We start from the raw sequence: 17,016 nt of genomic DNA on the forward strand, positions 1-17,016 counted from the left end.
TTTAATTTTATACTGTCTTTCAACGAAAATTGAATAGTGGAGAGTGGTTGACTTTTCTGTTCTGTTTTCTTATAAAGCATAATATATCACATTGCTTTGTTTGACTGTGTTATTTGCCATTTGTTTACATCACTTTTACCTCTGCTGTGATAATTTCATTAAGTAATCTGAAATTCTTTGCAATGTACCCAATGTTTTCAAAATAGCATATGAAATATGTTTTTCTGGTGAGTATGTTGGCAGGTAGGGCTGCCATTCAGAAGGACCTTGACAGACTGGAGAAATGGGCTAACAAAGACCTCATGAAGTTCAGTAAAAGCAAATGCAAAGTCCAGCATCTAGTGACCCCAYAGGACAGTACAGGCTGGGCCCCAGCTTGCTCAGAAAGTAGCTCTACAGAAAAGGTGCTGGGTGTCCTGCTGGATGACAAGCTAACCTTCAGGCAGCAAGGTGCCCTTGCAGGGAAAAAGGCAAACTGCATCAGGGGCTGCCTGAGCAAGAGTGTGGCGGTGTAAATCAGTGTATTGTCTTTAGGAATTAATTTAACCCTGTGTACTTTTTTCATTTCTTCCAAAATACTTTCCTCTAACAGCTCAAAGATAAAAGAAACTAGAACAGACTCCCACCCTTTTTCATAATGCTTGCCTGTGCCTCAACTCTTGTCCTGTTTCCAAGTGGTTTAGTAAACAGTTAAGAAAGAAACAAACTTTTATATGATGTGCACTGACACAGCCAAAACATTTTAGAAAAAGTTCTGAAAGAAACATTCAAAATTTTAGAAGATAAATGGCGTTATTTATTTAGATAGCACTTCAAGTGTCAGGGAGGCTTAAAGTAATAGGAGACAAGGGGAGAAAAATATGTTCCATTTATTATTAGAATACGTAAGATGTCCAGAAACTTCTTCAGCTTGTTTTGCAGATGTATCATACCAATCACACTTTCCCCCCCTTTCATTTGATAAAGGTTTTTGATTATTTCCCTTCTACAGTTGTCTGCCCTTCTCCCATTAATGTAAACTCCCCCATGCCTCCAACTGTGGAAGTTAACCAGGAGATTTAATTGGCCTCGGACAGCTAATCAGATGCTTCCACAGACATACTATGTGAGTTACAGTTATAAATCTGAGATGCCATGTCCTTAGCTTGTCTGGGATGCTGTAAGCCATACAGCTGGTCCTACCTCCAGATAGTTGACTGTTCTACTAAGATGCACTTGCGTATTGCTGTTGTTTAAAGAAGGTATTTTCTGTATAAATAATAAACATATTCTTTAGTCCATCATTAATTAAAATATCAAATAGTATGGAATCTGGATCCAAGCCCTGCAAAGCCTATTTACTTTGCATTGCCTTTTGACATTAAAACATCTATAACTACGTAACAGAGCATATGGGTCACTAATGACATGGGAGAGCAGCCAGTTCAGTTCTGTGGTAAAACAGGAATCAGGTGTTGGACATAGGCCAACGAAACGATTTCCACATACAGGATTTCAGTAGGAGTTATTCCACAGAGAAGCTTTTTAGCAGGATTAGAGCAGGCCTCTTTAGACGGAAGGGGTCTTTCCTGCAGTCCGAAGTTAACTAAAGTGCACTGACTTCAAAAAGGGTAGCAGAGCTTTTGTCTTGTCAGCTGATGCTTTCCTCCTCTCTTCTTTTTTTCTTTTTTGATAAAGTCTTTGTAGCACATCATTATGTAACTATAATCCCATCTTTAATTATACAGAAATAAACCATTTACTTGTCATAGTGGGGGGAAAAAGGAGGAATTTTTTCTGCTGTGTGAGACTCTAAAGTTTCCTCCATTCTGATCCATGGAATGTCTTTGGGAATGTGACTATCTGGAAGTGGGCAACCCTGACAGTTTTCAAACAACATTACTTCCTGCATAAAGATTTCAGTGTTAACACTTTACAAGCTACTGGTGTACGTTGCAGTGTCTGCATCTGTGGTTTTCATTTATCTCATCTCCGTCTTAGAAAATGAGTAATTTGGGATGTAGAAGCTTCAAAACAAAAAAGTTGATTGCAAAATCCTGATTTTAGTATAGAAATAGTGTCTGTTTAACAATTACCAGAGGCTCTAGAGTTGAGTTATAGACTGCTTTTAATAGCATTTTTTCTGAAATTCAAACCTTTTAAATAGTTCATAGGAGTGACTGGTATTCTCATACATTCTGTGATACAGGTAGCAAGTCAGACAGTTTTTAGAGGCATGGACATATAATAATCTTACAGAACAAAATAACAACAAAATTAACATAGGAAGTTTTTCATTTGGAAATGCATTCCATATTTTTGCCCAAGCCTGCCGAAGTCCTATCAGTCTGAAACTCAAGACACGCAAATCATTGACCCTGGAGGTCACTGGACCCAAACCGCTGTTCAAAGCAGGGACAATTTCAAAGTTAGATCAGGTTAATATGAGCTCCATCCAGGTGAATTTTGAAAGTCTCCAAGGGTGGAGATTATTCCGCAAATCCTCTTGGAAATTTGTTCCAGTGTCTGATCACCCACACAGTGATTTATTTTTTTCCCCTTGTTGGAGCTGATGCCCATTGCCTCTTGTCCAGACTAAACTAGCCCAGCTCACTCAGCTTCTCCATGTACATCATGGCTCAGGCACCCTAGCCATCTTGGTGGGCCTCTGCTGGGCTCACCCCAGTGGGCTGCTCTCTCTCCTCTCCTGGGAAGCCCCAGTCTGGACACAGAACTCCAGATGTGGTCTCACAGGTGCCAAATAGAGGGAAACAATCCCTTCCCTTCACCTGTAGGGCACACTCTTGCTCAGGCAGCCCCTGATGCAGTTTGCCTTTTTCCCTGCAAGGGCACCTTGCTGCCTGAAGGTTAGCTTGTCATCCAGCAGGACACCCAGCACCTTTTCTGTAGAGCTGCTTTCTGAGCAAGCTGGGGCCCAGCCTGTACTGTCCTRTGGGGTYACTAGATGCTGGACTTTGCATTTGCTTTTACTGAACTTCATGAGGTCTTTGTTAGCCCATTTCTCCAGTCTGTCAAGGTCTTTCTGAATGGCAGCCCTACCTGCCAGCATATTGATCACTTCCTCCTCAGTCCCCCCAGTTTGCTTTCATCTGCTATCTTACTGACAGTATACTTTCTCCTGTTGTCTGTGTCATCAATGATGTTAACAGTACTAACCCCAGTTTTAACTTCTGAGGAGCACCATTCATAACTACCCACTAGCTGGGCTTTGAACTATTAAGCACTACCCTTGAGCCCTCCAGCCAGTTTTCTAGCCGTCCTGTAGTCCACTCATCCAGCCCTTGTCTCCCCATCCTGGCTGCAGGGATGCTTTATGGAACAGTGTTGAAAGCCTTGCTTAAATCCAGTTGAATGGTGTCTATTGCTCTCCATTTGTCCACAGAGCCAGTCATCTCATCATAGAAGGTAATCATTTGGTCATGCGTGATTTCCCCTTGGTTAATTAGCGCTGGCTGTTTCCAGTCACCTTCTTGTTCACCTTATGCCTGGAAATGGCTTCCAGAAGGATTTGCCAATTACTCTTCCCAGGGACAGAGGTGAGGCCTACAGTTCTGCAGATATTCCTGCTTACCCTTTTGAAGAGACCATACTTGTCTTTTCAGTCCGCAGGAATCTCTCCTGCACCCTACAACCTTTCAAAGATGATAATGGCCTTAAAGTGACATCAGCCAGCTTCTCTATACAAATAATAATATACATCCATAGTATAGCCATTCCAGTATAGTTTCCCAAGACAAAAAGTAAAGCAACCTGTCTTCTACTTCTCTCCCTCTTTTCTCTCCTTCTCTTGTAAGCAATACAGAAGTGAAAATCTGGCATAGCTGGCAGCACTCTCAACCCTGTACACTGGGGGATAGCTTTTCTGGAGCCTGGCTCTGATGTGCTGCCTTTTCTGTCCCCTCCTGCCAGCCTCGCATCCTCATCATTTCCCTTGTCAGCCAGGAAGTGTATCTGAGCTGTTTCTGCTTATTACAGAAATTTCATCTTCATGTGCAGGATGTTGGGTTTGTGAGAGAGGGTATTTCTGTAGAGAATCCAAGAAATAAACTGGGGAAAGTAATGTTTCAAAATGTATTTATATATGGCATTCATTTTGCAGCAGATCTTTTAAGATTCCTATTTATAACAATTAAATATTAAAAAAAAAGAGTTAGAATGCAGAATTTCTTAGGGGAATCTTTATCTTTAGCTGTTTATTCTTACAGATAGTCTTAACTGTACTTTTCAGCTGGAAGAAGTGAGAAGAGGCACTTCCGAGCACTGAAGCTAGTAAATTTGTATGAGAGGGAATGTTTGGTTCCCTGTATTCAACAAATATTATTTCTGTTCACATCTTTTAAACATTGTTTATGTTTGTATAAGAATAAAGAGAACTCTTTTTTCCTCCCCACTATAGGCAAGTATTTCCAAATGGGCTTCCTGAAGAATACTCTCTAATAGCAACGTTCCGTGTACGACGAAACACCAAGAAAGAACGGTGGTATATATGGCAAATTTTAAATCAGTATGACACACCTGAGGTTAGAGTCTTCTTTGTTTTTTTTCATTCAGTTTTCTTTTTTCATAGTAATATGACAAATATATAGTGTTTCATCACTGGATTTAGCTGCAGTTTACACAGAATAGATAGACTGCTCTGAAATAGCTGATCCTTTGTTATAGGGATTACAGAAATTGAGCAAAATGTATTGAATAAGACTACATACTAGAATAGAAGGCATATTATGATTTATAGCTGATGTGTATTTACAAAGTTACCTAAAAGAATGCTTTGTAATTCTTGCCCAATCTATGCAATAAAATTATTTTTATTATATATGGTTTATATATGCATTTAATTCATATACTCTAACTTCTAAATAACCACTTGTTTTATTTTATTTTGCTTTCAGATCTCTGTCCTTATAGATGGTGCAAAAAAAGTTGTGGAGTATATGACCAAATCTGCTCAGGGAAATATACTGCACTACGCTTTTAAGAGTCGAGAAATCTATCCATTGTTTGATCGGCAGTGGCATAAACTTGGTATTAGTGTGCAGTTGGGGATCATTTCCCTCTATTTGGATTGTAATTTAATTGAGAGAAAGCAGACTGATGAAAAATTCACCACTGACTTTCAGGGAAGGACTCTGATTGCTTCTCGTGCTGCAGATGATAAGCCAGTAGATGTGAGTAGCATGAAAACAAAACTGGATAACTTGGAAATCATGTTTTAGCCACACTTTTACTAACATTATCATAAAGAATTATGGAGATTAAAAAGTTCATAACTGGTTGTTAATTTTGAATGCATATTCTTAACGTGATGTCTTTAGGTCTTTTTCTCTAAGCGATTTCATTGCTGTAGTATCTGCTAAGGCAAGCCCTCCATTACCAAAGTAAGGACTGCAGAAACTCAGGTCCTGGTTTCAGGAGTCTTTATTTTAATTTGTTCACTTTGGAGTGACAGCCATGTAGTTATTGTAGATCTATTATTATTACATTTAAAGATAACTTCCTTTAGAAATTTTTTCTTTCAATTTTATGAGATTCAACTACATGAATGACAAATGCAAATTTGTATCTGTCATCTAGTTACAATTTGTTTCTCTCTGTTAAAGGAGATGCACAAAAAAAATTTAAGGATCACCTATTTATTAAGGTTGTATCACATGCTAGGGTGATTCAGCCATGCTGAAATAGGGGCCTATTGTGTTTGCATTTGTCACTCCCCCCTCCAAATCGGAGGCACTGGGAAGTGTCTGGAAGTGTGCTCCCTGCAGCTTTTGATACAAGTAATGGGTTCTGCATTTGTAGCTGGCTGTTGTAAGATAGTCCTTTTCCTCCACCTCTCCCCATCAAAAGACAGTGAACAAGATCTGCAGTTCTTCTAGAATGAAATGCAAATGCAAGGTAAAGTAAGTCATAATGCAGCATTCCTGAAAAAAGCAAGCTGTTGTCTCAGCTACAGATAAAAATGGTGTCCTTTGATATTCTGGGCTATATTCTGTTCCAGAAACTACATTTTCTTGTATAGAGAGTTCAGAGCAATGAATTTGAAAGTTGCAGGAAATGTCAGTTTGTTTTAAATATACTGATATCAAGTTACCAGTTTTAAAGCCTCTGGCTCGAGGTTTATACTGACCATGTGAAAGTTTCAGATGTATTCTGTACACTGTACAGTTTCAGATTAAAATAGCATATTATAATCGCAAGCTAGCGTTGTAAGAGGAATCAGTCCTGCAAGGTGCTTATGCACTTTGACCTAGACTCATTCAAGGTCTTACATGTGTGATTAACTTCATGGAGCCAAGCTCATACTTCATTTTATTTTGTAAGACTGAGTTCATATTTGTTTGAAATGTGTGTATCATTCCCTCATTGCCAAGTTACATGCAGGAAAAGGAGCAGATTCTTTTTGCCTTGTGTTGGTTATATGGCACTGACTGGATAATTCTGAGTGGATGTTGCCAGTCAAGAATTCCCCACTTGGAGGAAAACATTATTGGCATAAAGCTGGTGAAGGCAGCAGAGCGGATTCTGTACCACCAATCATTCTCCTCAATACCCAGTGCAAGGGAGAAAATAAGTGGATAGAATACAAAACAGATGCAGAAAGATGCATATTTTAGCAAAACTGTTCTCTGAAATGAGGCCTCTAAACCTTAGCGTGAGTGACTGAAGTCAGTGTGGTCCCTTAACTGTTCTGGCTTTTGTAAGGACAAATTAGCTACTTAATGTTAGGTGTTGTTCCTCTCCACCAAACCACTCAAAATCTCTAAAATAAGTCTTATGTACAGAGCTTGTGATTTTTGCTGTCCAGATGATGTAGTGGAGAGGTCCAGGCAAAGGTCTGTCCAGAGTGATAGACAATAAATATGAAACACAGCTTATCAAACCTTTACTTCAGTTCTTTGCTGTTCATTTACTCCAGTTACCAAAAGATCATTTGCAGAAAATGCATTATGCAGTACCTATGCAGTATGTCTAGCAAGAGCAGTGCAGAGGGTTGCAATTTACATGAAGATAAATTTAATCTAAGTCTAAAGGATTCTACCTGATGTCTAAAGAAATCTAAAATGGGGTTTACATCAAAGAAACATACTGCAGAATTTGTTCCTGAAGTGAGGAACTGTGTAATTGTTAAGTTCTGGATTTTGTCCATTTTTGCTGCCAAGTTTGGAAAATACATGCCAAAACAGATTATTTTTTACAGCTCGTATAAATCTCTTGTTTTGTGTTTCTTGATAGATTGAACTTCAACGCATAACAGTTTATTGTAATCCAAAACTTGCAACAGAAGATACATGTTGTGAAATATCTGCAGACCTGGTAAGTTATTTGCTGAAATACAAATGTGAATGGAAAAGAAATTGTTTCATTGTTTCTTATTAAAGAGTTGTGAAGAAGTTGCAAAGGGAACTTTAGGTTAATTTCATCTAATGAATCTAATGAACTAGATGCTGCTAGTGCTTTTTAAATGCATTTCTTGGCATTGATTAGTATCTGATTAGTAACTGAGGAAGTCTCAGAGCAGAGAAAACAAATCACTGCCAATGACCTGAGGATGGCTTCAAATAAGAGTGACTATTTTAATAACTGTATCTAGTACAGTATTATAGGTGAAAAGCAAGCCCATGAAAGAATTTATATGGCAATGGAGAGCAGGAAATATTGGAAGGGGATGAGGGTGTTTTCATTATTTCAGTATAATAACATGAAGCGATGGATGTCTCATAATTGGCAAATACTCTTATCTTTATAATGCATATGATAAGATGTGCATATTGTTTAATATAAAGGATTCATTTGGTTCAGTGGAGTCACTTTTTCCCTTTGTTTAGATAGATGGAATCTGTATAAACTGGAAGATACTAGAAATACAGTAGAATACAGTTTTGTTGAATCAGGCCCATTTAAAAAAAAAACACAGAAAAAACACACATTAAAATATTAGTCAGATAGTAATGGACAGTCTGTAAAAGAAGACTCCTCTGAGATAGTGGGAAGTAGCATCACCTCTTAGCCTGCAATCAGCAGAACAAGCCATAGTTTGCAGAAGGACTAATTGAGCTCATCTTCAAAGAAATGGGGAGAAGGGAGCTGGAATGGAGGGATTAAGCTGCCCAAGAAGAAAGGAACAGAATACTTTGTGTGAACTGACAACTGCTAGGTGCTCGGAAGGGTAGAAGAGGATGGATCTAATTTATCAAGGGAAATTTCAATTTTAAATAACAATTTCTTGCTCAAATATGTTTCAAAATATATTCCTGACAATAAGGCAGACTTCCTCTTGAATGTACAAGCTCATGGCTAAGTAAAATGAGTAGATTTTTCTGTAGATTCCACTTTGTGCACAGAAATACAATTACAATACAATTAAGAGGTTATGACACAGTGACAAAAAAGCCAGCAAAACACCCTAATTATATATAAGCACAAAAAGATCAAGGGCATGTTTTATTAGTAGCATCTTAAATGTTCATTCAGCTATATAGATAAAAGCAGCATTAGTTTCATGTATACTTCCTGTGCTGAAGACATAAAAATAATGTACAGCTTGTTTATGACTTTCACTCTGAAACCAGCATTATATTTTCTGGGATTTTTTTTCATGACTTTCTTAGCAATTGTAAGAGCTACATTTTCAGTAATTTAAGGGAAGGAGTTTATACTTGGATACAGATTTTTTACACAAAAATGTAAATCCTGTGGGAGTTCCCTTGACAGAAGGCTCGCAGGAGACCTTATTATATCTTACTGAGAGCTTCTGTAATTTATCAGGCCCTTAGCTCTCATGGGTTACAGACAGCTGAGTGTTGGCTTCAAGGCTTTTTGTTTGTTTGTTTCCAAGCTACACATGCCCAAAATATTTCATTATAAAAAATAACAACAAAATTCACCCTCTCCCCACCCCCAATCCACTCTGGCATTTTGCATTTCAGAGTGGGAAGGGACTGACAAATACCCTCTATTTTCGCATGGGCATTTTCTGGTTTCATTTCTTAAAATTTTGTAAGACTTCCTCTATTTGGGCTCTTTCAGAGGAAAGAAGTGAGCCAGTCAGATCAGTTTTGACCAGCACTGATTTCAGTACAGAAGGATCACAATGGCTAGACTTCATTTTACTACAGGTTTTTCTCTGTATGGGAGTTGTTGTGGCTTCCTTGTAATGGGGTATGTACAGTAGCATTAAAACAGAAAATAAGGTAGAAATAGGATATTTATCTGTTAATCAAAGTGAACTAAAAATCATAATATATTGTTTTTATTTTAGTGCCCCCGTGATGACAAGTTACTTGCCACTACTTCTTCCCCAGTGACTGTTCATGCCAGCAAAATATACATGCTTCCAGAAACACAGCAAGAATCTAGAGACAGATGCTTCTGCTTTCCAAATAAAGTATGGGGTTTTCTTATTGATTTTTAATGCATCACGATGTTTAATCCTGCTAGGTATAAAAAAGCATAATTATTTGTTTCTGTAGATATGAAAAATGCCTTACTGCATTAAAATCTTGTAATATTATATTCCCCAGAACATTGTATTCTATATATTAAATTGCATTATATTATATATGTATATATTACACATATTATTTTATATTATATATATAATATGTGTGATATATATAAATATATACAATATAAATGGTAAACAATATAATAAATAACATGTAATTTAATACATAATAAATATATATAATATGATATTAAATATAATATTATATTTCCCAATTAGGAAAGAAAACATTTTAGATTATTTTAAAAGTTAGAGTTGCAAAGAGCTGTAAGTTTCCATGGTTTGAACACATGAAGAAAACAGGATCAATGATAAAAATGAAAATTACTTTTACAACCTTGTATTTAGTGTAAGTGGTTTTATGAGAGAATAAGTGATTTTCTTCAGTGTTTTTTTTTTAATCCTTCTCCTAGATATTGTGCCATATTTATTCTGACTTAATTGTGTCATTAGGCCTTTGTGATTAAGACTAGGAAAACCAAATACTTAACATATTTTGGATCTGCTTCTGTTTGTTTGCTGATTTTTTTTTTTAATTAAAAAAAAAACAGGGAGAAGCAGGATTACCAGGAGTAGCTGGTTTGCCAGGCCAGAAAGGAGTTAAAGGTGAAAAGGTAAAATACCTATTACATTCTCTCTCTCTCAAATCTTTACTTTTGTTTTTTTTTTCCCTCTGTCTTAAATAGAAACCTTGCAGACTGTATTATTCCTTGAAGGACTGTCTTTGTGCATGGGTTAAAGTCTTTGTCAGTTAGTCTGTGGTTCTGTGAACGTGGCCTTCCCGCTGGGCAGCTTAGAGCTGCCTCACTTGGGGGCCCCCTCATGAGCTCCATGCAATACTGTTTACCTCCCCATGAAGCAAATGCACATCAAACACTGTGCTGGCACATCCTAGTGTCTGTTCTCTTAATCACCAAAAAACAGGAACTCATGTATGTGTCATCTCTGACAAGGATTTGTCAATACTGTGTACTTATTTGTATGCCACTGTTAATGGCCCAAATCTTGTGCTGTGAATTTATCCTTTCAGTGATCAGTAGGAGGGTAAGAATTCACTCATAGGACCTGAGCAATGTATATTCTTTGATATCTCTGTTGCCTGAAATCTTCTTAATTGTGAACAGAGAGGGACTTGACATTGGCAAACCTGTAATATAGGTCGGTCAGTACTGCTTTCATTGGGCCTATTCCGTATTTTTGCTCTGTAGTGGCTTATCTTGACATTCTTTTATTAATTAACTTGGCGTTTTCTTGATACTGAAGGTCAGTATATCAGAGATCTTCCCTTCACAGTCCATTCCCTAAACTTGGCTGGAAGATTAGGACGTCTCTAGGATTGTGTTTTTGCTGGGTTCCGGGAGGGACCAATTTGGATAAACTATTACAAGTCAGCAGGAAAGGCAGTGAATAAGGCTTTTGAGTTCAGGGAATATAGTGTGAGAGGAAGGCATCTGGAATGTCCTAATCCAGTGGTTAAAACAGAGATGCCTAATTCAGCATCCTCCAACAGAGCACACTGTTTAATGAGGGAGCCGAAATAGCTTGTGAAGACAGCCAGAACGGTTGCTTGGACTGCATTGCCTGGCTGAAATTGGTCCACTTCTGAGGGGGCTTATGTATGATTCTTGTCTGTTGTTTGTCACAACATTGCTCATCCCTTTATTTTGCTTTTTCTCATACTAATTTCCACATTACTTAAATGTATGACTGAATTTACATCTCTTTTTGTTGCTATGGGATGGGTAGGAAAGTGTCTACATACACAAATTGGTATTAGGCTATATTTGGGCCCCCCAAATTGTTCTTCTCTTACAGCCTAACGTAGTTGTCCTTAAGATTAGATTGTGTCTTTTCTGTTGTGGCATAAGATCTGGCACTGTAACCAGTACAAAGCATGATTGCTGTTTGCATTTTATCCCTGTGCACTTGGCAGAGTTCATCCACACACCTCTGAATGGGGTCTGTGCCAAAAGCTGGGGCGTATCGTGGGCCCAAATTTTGCCCTGTTTTCACAAGAACAGGCTTTCATGTAAATATTGATGTATGTCTGGCAAACCATCCCCCTGAAGTGTGCAAGAGCATTGCTGATCAAAATTAGTCCATTTGTGTTGGTGACCTTCCTGTTCGTATGCCCCACCTTCCATTATATGTTCTTTATGACATCCTGAGAAAATTTCTTCAGTTAACAGTCAAAATATCTATTGGCTTTGAGAAGGTTCATGGGTGGAGGAGCTGCTTTATTTCAAGTCTGCCTTGCCTCAAGTCTGCCAGACTGTTCAGTTTGATACCATATACACCTCTTTGTGTAAAAAAACTGCCTCAAGGACAGTAGTCCCTGTTGCTTTTATTCCTCATGCAAGTTTGGATTCAGTAGTGTTCGCTCGGAGGGATATCTGCCAGAAGATCCTGATTCCGTAGCTGTGGTTGTAAGGGGACAACCTCCTATTCTTTAATGTCTGAATAACTAAGACTCAAAAAGTCGCCAGTATCCGCTTCATTTGCTGTTTACTGGTTTCAGCCCTTAACACTCACATTTCAGACTGCCTGATAGCTTCTTTCTGTTGAATGAAAACCGAGAAGCAGCAGCAGCCAGGTTTAGAATTTAGGTGATCCCTGAAAAATATCCTGTGTTGCTCTTACTGTAACGTTTCTCTCAAGCGAGTAATGGAGCTGTGTATTTCTCAAGTTTCAGGTGGCCAGAAGTCAGGTGGAACTCTCCTGTGCTTTAATATATTTTGCTATATGTTCTCCAGAACTACGTTTCCACATTCTGCTGAGCCAGCATAATATATAGACATCAGCCTCATACTAAACAAATTTATTGTAATTTGCAAATGTCTTCTGATCATGATGTGAATGTCCTGTTTTTTTCCTCAATATGCAGAAATACTTCAGAAAGAGAGAGAATACGGATGGCAGTAATTTGAACAACTACATGTTCATTGAATATACAGACTATTTTTCTGTATCAAACAGGCTACAAAAGTAATTGTATGATATCTTTTTATTTTCAGGTGCTTTAAGTAAACCTGGTGCTCACAAAAGGTTTTAAATTGAAATCCAAAGAGAATTAAATTTTTAGTGTAGTCATAACCCATTCTAAGCTGTGTTAATAGATCGTTGGTTAATGCTTAAGCATGATAGGAAGCAAAAAGACAGAGGCAGAGTGTTTTCAGACATTAAAGTGCCTTTTGCTGCACACCCTAGAGAACTTTATTGCTATTAGAGTGTTTTGTTCATTTATACTTTAATTAAAGAAATATACTTTTAAAAGGCTATTTTAGGATTGGTAGAAATAAGTTTATGCAATATATTGCCTCGCTATGAAAATATTTATAACACAATGATAAGAGAAAAGAACTTTTGGAGAACAAAGAAGGTGTCTGCCTGCCCTTTCCATCTGTTTTCCTTGCTAGTCTTCATTTCTTCTTTCTCTGTCATTCCTCTTATAACCCAGATTCACCTGATTGCATCTGAGGCATATTTATTTTGTTATGCAGCCTTGAGAATGGCTCCTTTGTGGTCTGATTTTGATTACAGAGGTTAGTGACAGACAAATCTAAAAAGATTGGAGATTTGGCTCAGATAGGGATCTAGAAGTTGGAATTCATGAAAGCAAAAAAATCTATTGGGCAAAAAAAAAAAAAACTTGGGTAAAATACACTCAGTGATGCCATAGGGCTTTTGCTAGTTAGGAGCTGTCAATGTACTTGGTAGACTCATATCTTGTACCAGGCAGAAGGGAACACTGTATATATAGAGCTAAGAATTTATTGTTAGTCCTGCTGATGTTTTAACAGTGTAGTACTCCAATTTGCCTAAGTAATGTGGAGAAACCTCATTGTTAATAGTTTAAATTGTTTTTTAAAAAAAACTCTGTGTTACTACACACCCCTTTCCTTTGGTGTCACGTTAGGCTCTGAGCCCTAAGAGGGGCACTTCGTCCTCCCCAGGCGCAGCGCGGAGGGCTACAGAGTCGCAGCACCCTGAGGTCCTCACCAGGAGGAGTGCGGTGTTTGGGGGGGAGGGGGGAGGGAGATCTTCCTCCTCAGCCTTGGGTGCACGGGGGTCTCCCTCACCCCCCTCCCCGCCCAGGCCGCCTCCCTGGCCGGGGCTGCCAGCGGCAGTGTGACAGCGGCCCCGCCCCGCCCCGCGCACACAAAGGGCTATTGTTTGCCAGGCAGTGACTGCCGGGGGTGTCACCCCCTCCCCAGAGGGGCCCGGCCCGGCCCGGCCCGGCGCTGGCGCTGGCGCTGGAGCAGGGCAGCAGCAGCCCCGGGGCCCCGGCGCAGGCGCTCAAACCAGCCAGACAAGTCCTGAGCCSCGGCACGGCCACGGCAGCGCCCGGCCCGCCGCCGCCCGCTGGGAATGAGAGCGAAGGTATCTCCTGGGCTAGGTACTCGCCGCTTCGCCCCCAGGCCGGGGAGGACTTGAGTGATGCCGCAGAAGAGAGCTTCTCCAACTTGTCTTTGGGATGAGTTTTCTTTCCCACACTTGGCCACTTCTCTGAATTTGAATCTATTGTATTTGTCAGCTGACACTTCCTAATTAGTTTTTTACCAGGTCTAAATACTTCTCTAACCATTTTGTAATCACAAGAACTGTTCCTCTGTGTGTACATCTAATTTTTAAATTAGTGCTTTTTAGCTTACCTAATTTTGCATAGGGACTGTTTCTGAACTTAATCGTACAGATGACAGATCTAGTATAAAGGACACAGTCTCTATATTAACCTTTTGCCTTCCACTTTATCACTTTTGGAAGCCCAGACAGTACAATGTCTACTGGGAGCAGCTCTCTTTAGAGAGAGTGTTAGTATGTCTTTCTTGATAGTAATATGTATTTTCTTAAATGGACTTTTTTGATATTATTGACACACATAAAACTGCAGAGATGAAAACTGGGAAAGATAATTTACTTAATCAAACCTTACAAAAGCAACACTCGGATTTTAGTTCAGGAGTGTTTTGAGAACTGACAGAAGCTCCTCGTTTTATCTGAACTAATATGTCCCCACTGTGAACAAGAAGAATATTGTAATGTAGTACTCTAACAGTGTGTGCTGTAGGCCAAATTGCTATCATCCATTGTATTTACTGAGTTCATTTGCTTTTGTTTTAGTACTAAAATCATGACCTGATAAGTACAGAACTCCCCCTTCTACTTCCAGAACTCCACTGAGAATATTTTCCTCCTCTCAAATTCCTTGTAGACTTTGCTTTAGAGATTATATATTAATGTGTCATGCTAATTCACAATGTAAAGATGTTCCAAATTATTTTGTCTCTTAAATTGCAAATATAGGTGTTTAAAGAAAATACCTTTTTAAAAAAAGTTTTTTGGTTTTACATGAGAAAGGACTATAATTTGTTAACTTAAATGGTAGTCACTTGTCATTCTCTCTATCAGAACATTTGGCTTCAGGTTATTCTTGCTGTATGTGATTCTGCAATAATAATGTATGATAAAGGAAACAGGTACTGTATTTTGTGTTTGCTACTAGCATGTAATTTCAAATTCTACAACAGGTGCGTTGAATAATGGGTGAATGGCACAAAGATGTAAAGGTCAATTGCTTTTGAAACACTCTGAATCAATGTAACAAAATGATCTCAAGTGTAATATTGCAGGTGGTGTCAGATGTGCAAAATTGTTTCCACTTCAGATAGAAGGCAGTTTGGCAGATTCGATTATCATTTGAAGAAGTGTTTGCTGTCTGTGCTCTCTTTAAGAATTTGGCTTGGCTTATGAAAACTTATGATGGAAAGCTGACAGCAACATTTTCTTTTCATGTCAGCCTACTAAATTTCCACACGGTCCTCTTATGACCAAAATAAACCTTGTCAAAAATGTAGTAGCCATCCTATTGTTTGCAAGATGTCACGTTCTGGAAAATGTGCTATGGCTTAAATGTGTTATTCAGTAAATATCTTGGCCTCTGTTGAAAAGAATTTTCATTGTTACCCTTGGTAGAAAATCCTAACAGTAGACTTAAAGCTCACAGTCCTGTTTTAGAATGTTATTACACTGAATGTGCTTCATAACTGATAGTAATACAAGTTGTATTGTTGGTGTTCATCAGCTTATGAAATCGTTCTTGCCTTTGTGGCATTCAGATATTGTTGGTCACTGGTGAGACAGACCAGCTAAGGCTTTATTTCCCTGTGGCTAGTTTACAGTTCTTACAAGGTGTGCGTGATTAGCCTTGTATAGGGAAATGAAGTTATTCTTTTGTATGAGACTGAGATAGTTCTTGGAGCCCTGAATATCTTTTCCCTATTCTCTCTCCCCCTCCCAGGCAGGGATATGAGGCATGGCAGATTTCCTTTAGTACATTTCCAGAGCTGCTAAAAGGGATTTGGAGTTCCAGAGTTCTCATCTCTCTTGAAATGGTTTTGAGTTCTTTTACTTACCAGAGCAGTTTTGAATAACCATTGTGAAATATTTGTGTTATAATTTTAACAGTCTCAGCTTGTTCACATAATTTCATTTTTCCTGGTGGATGTCCCGTGTCTTGAAAACAATACCTATTTCTCATTGTTTCCTTTTTGGCAGCAGAAGGTAGTCATTTCTTGTAATCTTCTGAGGTGAAGTAAGACATTCTTCTCTGGATTGTTGGTTGCTGCTGGTTAGCTATTTTCTTCATTTTTTGTCTTTAGAAATTGTGAGTTAGGTTTAGATCTTCCCTATGTACTGAATGTCTTCTGTTGCTCAGAAGAGGCATACAGGCACAGCAGACTAAGAATATTTCACCTCTGTCTGGAGTAACTGTTGACTCAAAGCTGGGCAGTCATGTGGGGAACAGTAAGGTCTCCTTGTCTAGTTACCTTGTGCACTGAGTAGTAAGAAATTTAAAGAAAATTTCACAGAAAACATACTTTCTATATCTAATCCAGGCCATATAAAGTACTATTCATACATTTGCCCAAAGATATCAAAGCCGCTGGAAGTTAATGGTTTCCTAATGTTTCTGTTGCATCACTGGCAGGAGTCAAATATTTAGGAGCTGGAGTGTCAGGGTTTCTAACATCTCATGGGTACTGAAGTTTTGTCATTTCTCATGGGCCCTTTAAGTTAGAGCTGGAAGCCATCTAATGCCTTCTAATCTAAAGGAGAGTCTGCCTCTCATCAGGATTGGATGATATGGGGAACCAGACCCCTGTCTTCATATTACTTGCTTTCAATTCTGAATATTATGGACTTCATAATCACTGTTGGGATGAAAACTGAGAATGTGAAAGGGAGAGGCAGTGAAGTATTGATATATCAGAAAGTGAATAGGTTTATCTGACTGTCATTTTGGAAGGTAGATAAATCCAAATTAGAAGTGAATGACCTCAGTTTGCCTGATTTTACCCTTGTGCATCACAGGCTTTCCCATCACTATCAGAGTATTTGATTACAAAAAAACTCTTAGGCAAACTGAGGAATATTTTGTGAACCTCTCCCCGAGTAAACAATAACAAAACATGCAGGTTCCATTTACCTTGATATATCAGATTTATTTTTATATG

The 17,016-nt window shown here is 38.6% G+C and overlaps 1 protein-coding gene across 1 annotated transcript in view; it reads left to right on the top strand.

Annotated features, from left to right (window-relative positions):
* The window catches only part of COL19A1 (collagen type XIX alpha 1 chain), a 233,994-nt gene that overhangs the window by 51,504 nt on the left and 165,474 nt on the right, over positions 1 to 17,016 (top strand). The window contains exons 9-13 of the mRNA XM_026090007.1: positions 4,397 to 4,520; positions 4,893 to 5,168; positions 7,231 to 7,311; positions 9,257 to 9,382; positions 10,054 to 10,116. Coding sequence (XP_025945792.1) covers positions 4,397 to 4,520; positions 4,893 to 5,168; positions 7,231 to 7,311; positions 9,257 to 9,382; positions 10,054 to 10,116 — 670 coding nt within the window. The remainder of the gene's footprint in view (positions 1 to 4,396; positions 4,521 to 4,892; positions 5,169 to 7,230; positions 7,312 to 9,256; positions 9,383 to 10,053; positions 10,117 to 17,016) is intronic.

This window comes from Apteryx rowi, unplaced genomic scaffold (assembly GCF_003343035.1).
Source record: "Apteryx rowi isolate R43461 unplaced genomic scaffold, aptRow1 scaffold_84, whole genome shotgun sequence".
Lineage (NCBI taxonomy): Eukaryota > Metazoa > Chordata > Aves > Apterygiformes > Apterygidae > Apteryx > Apteryx rowi.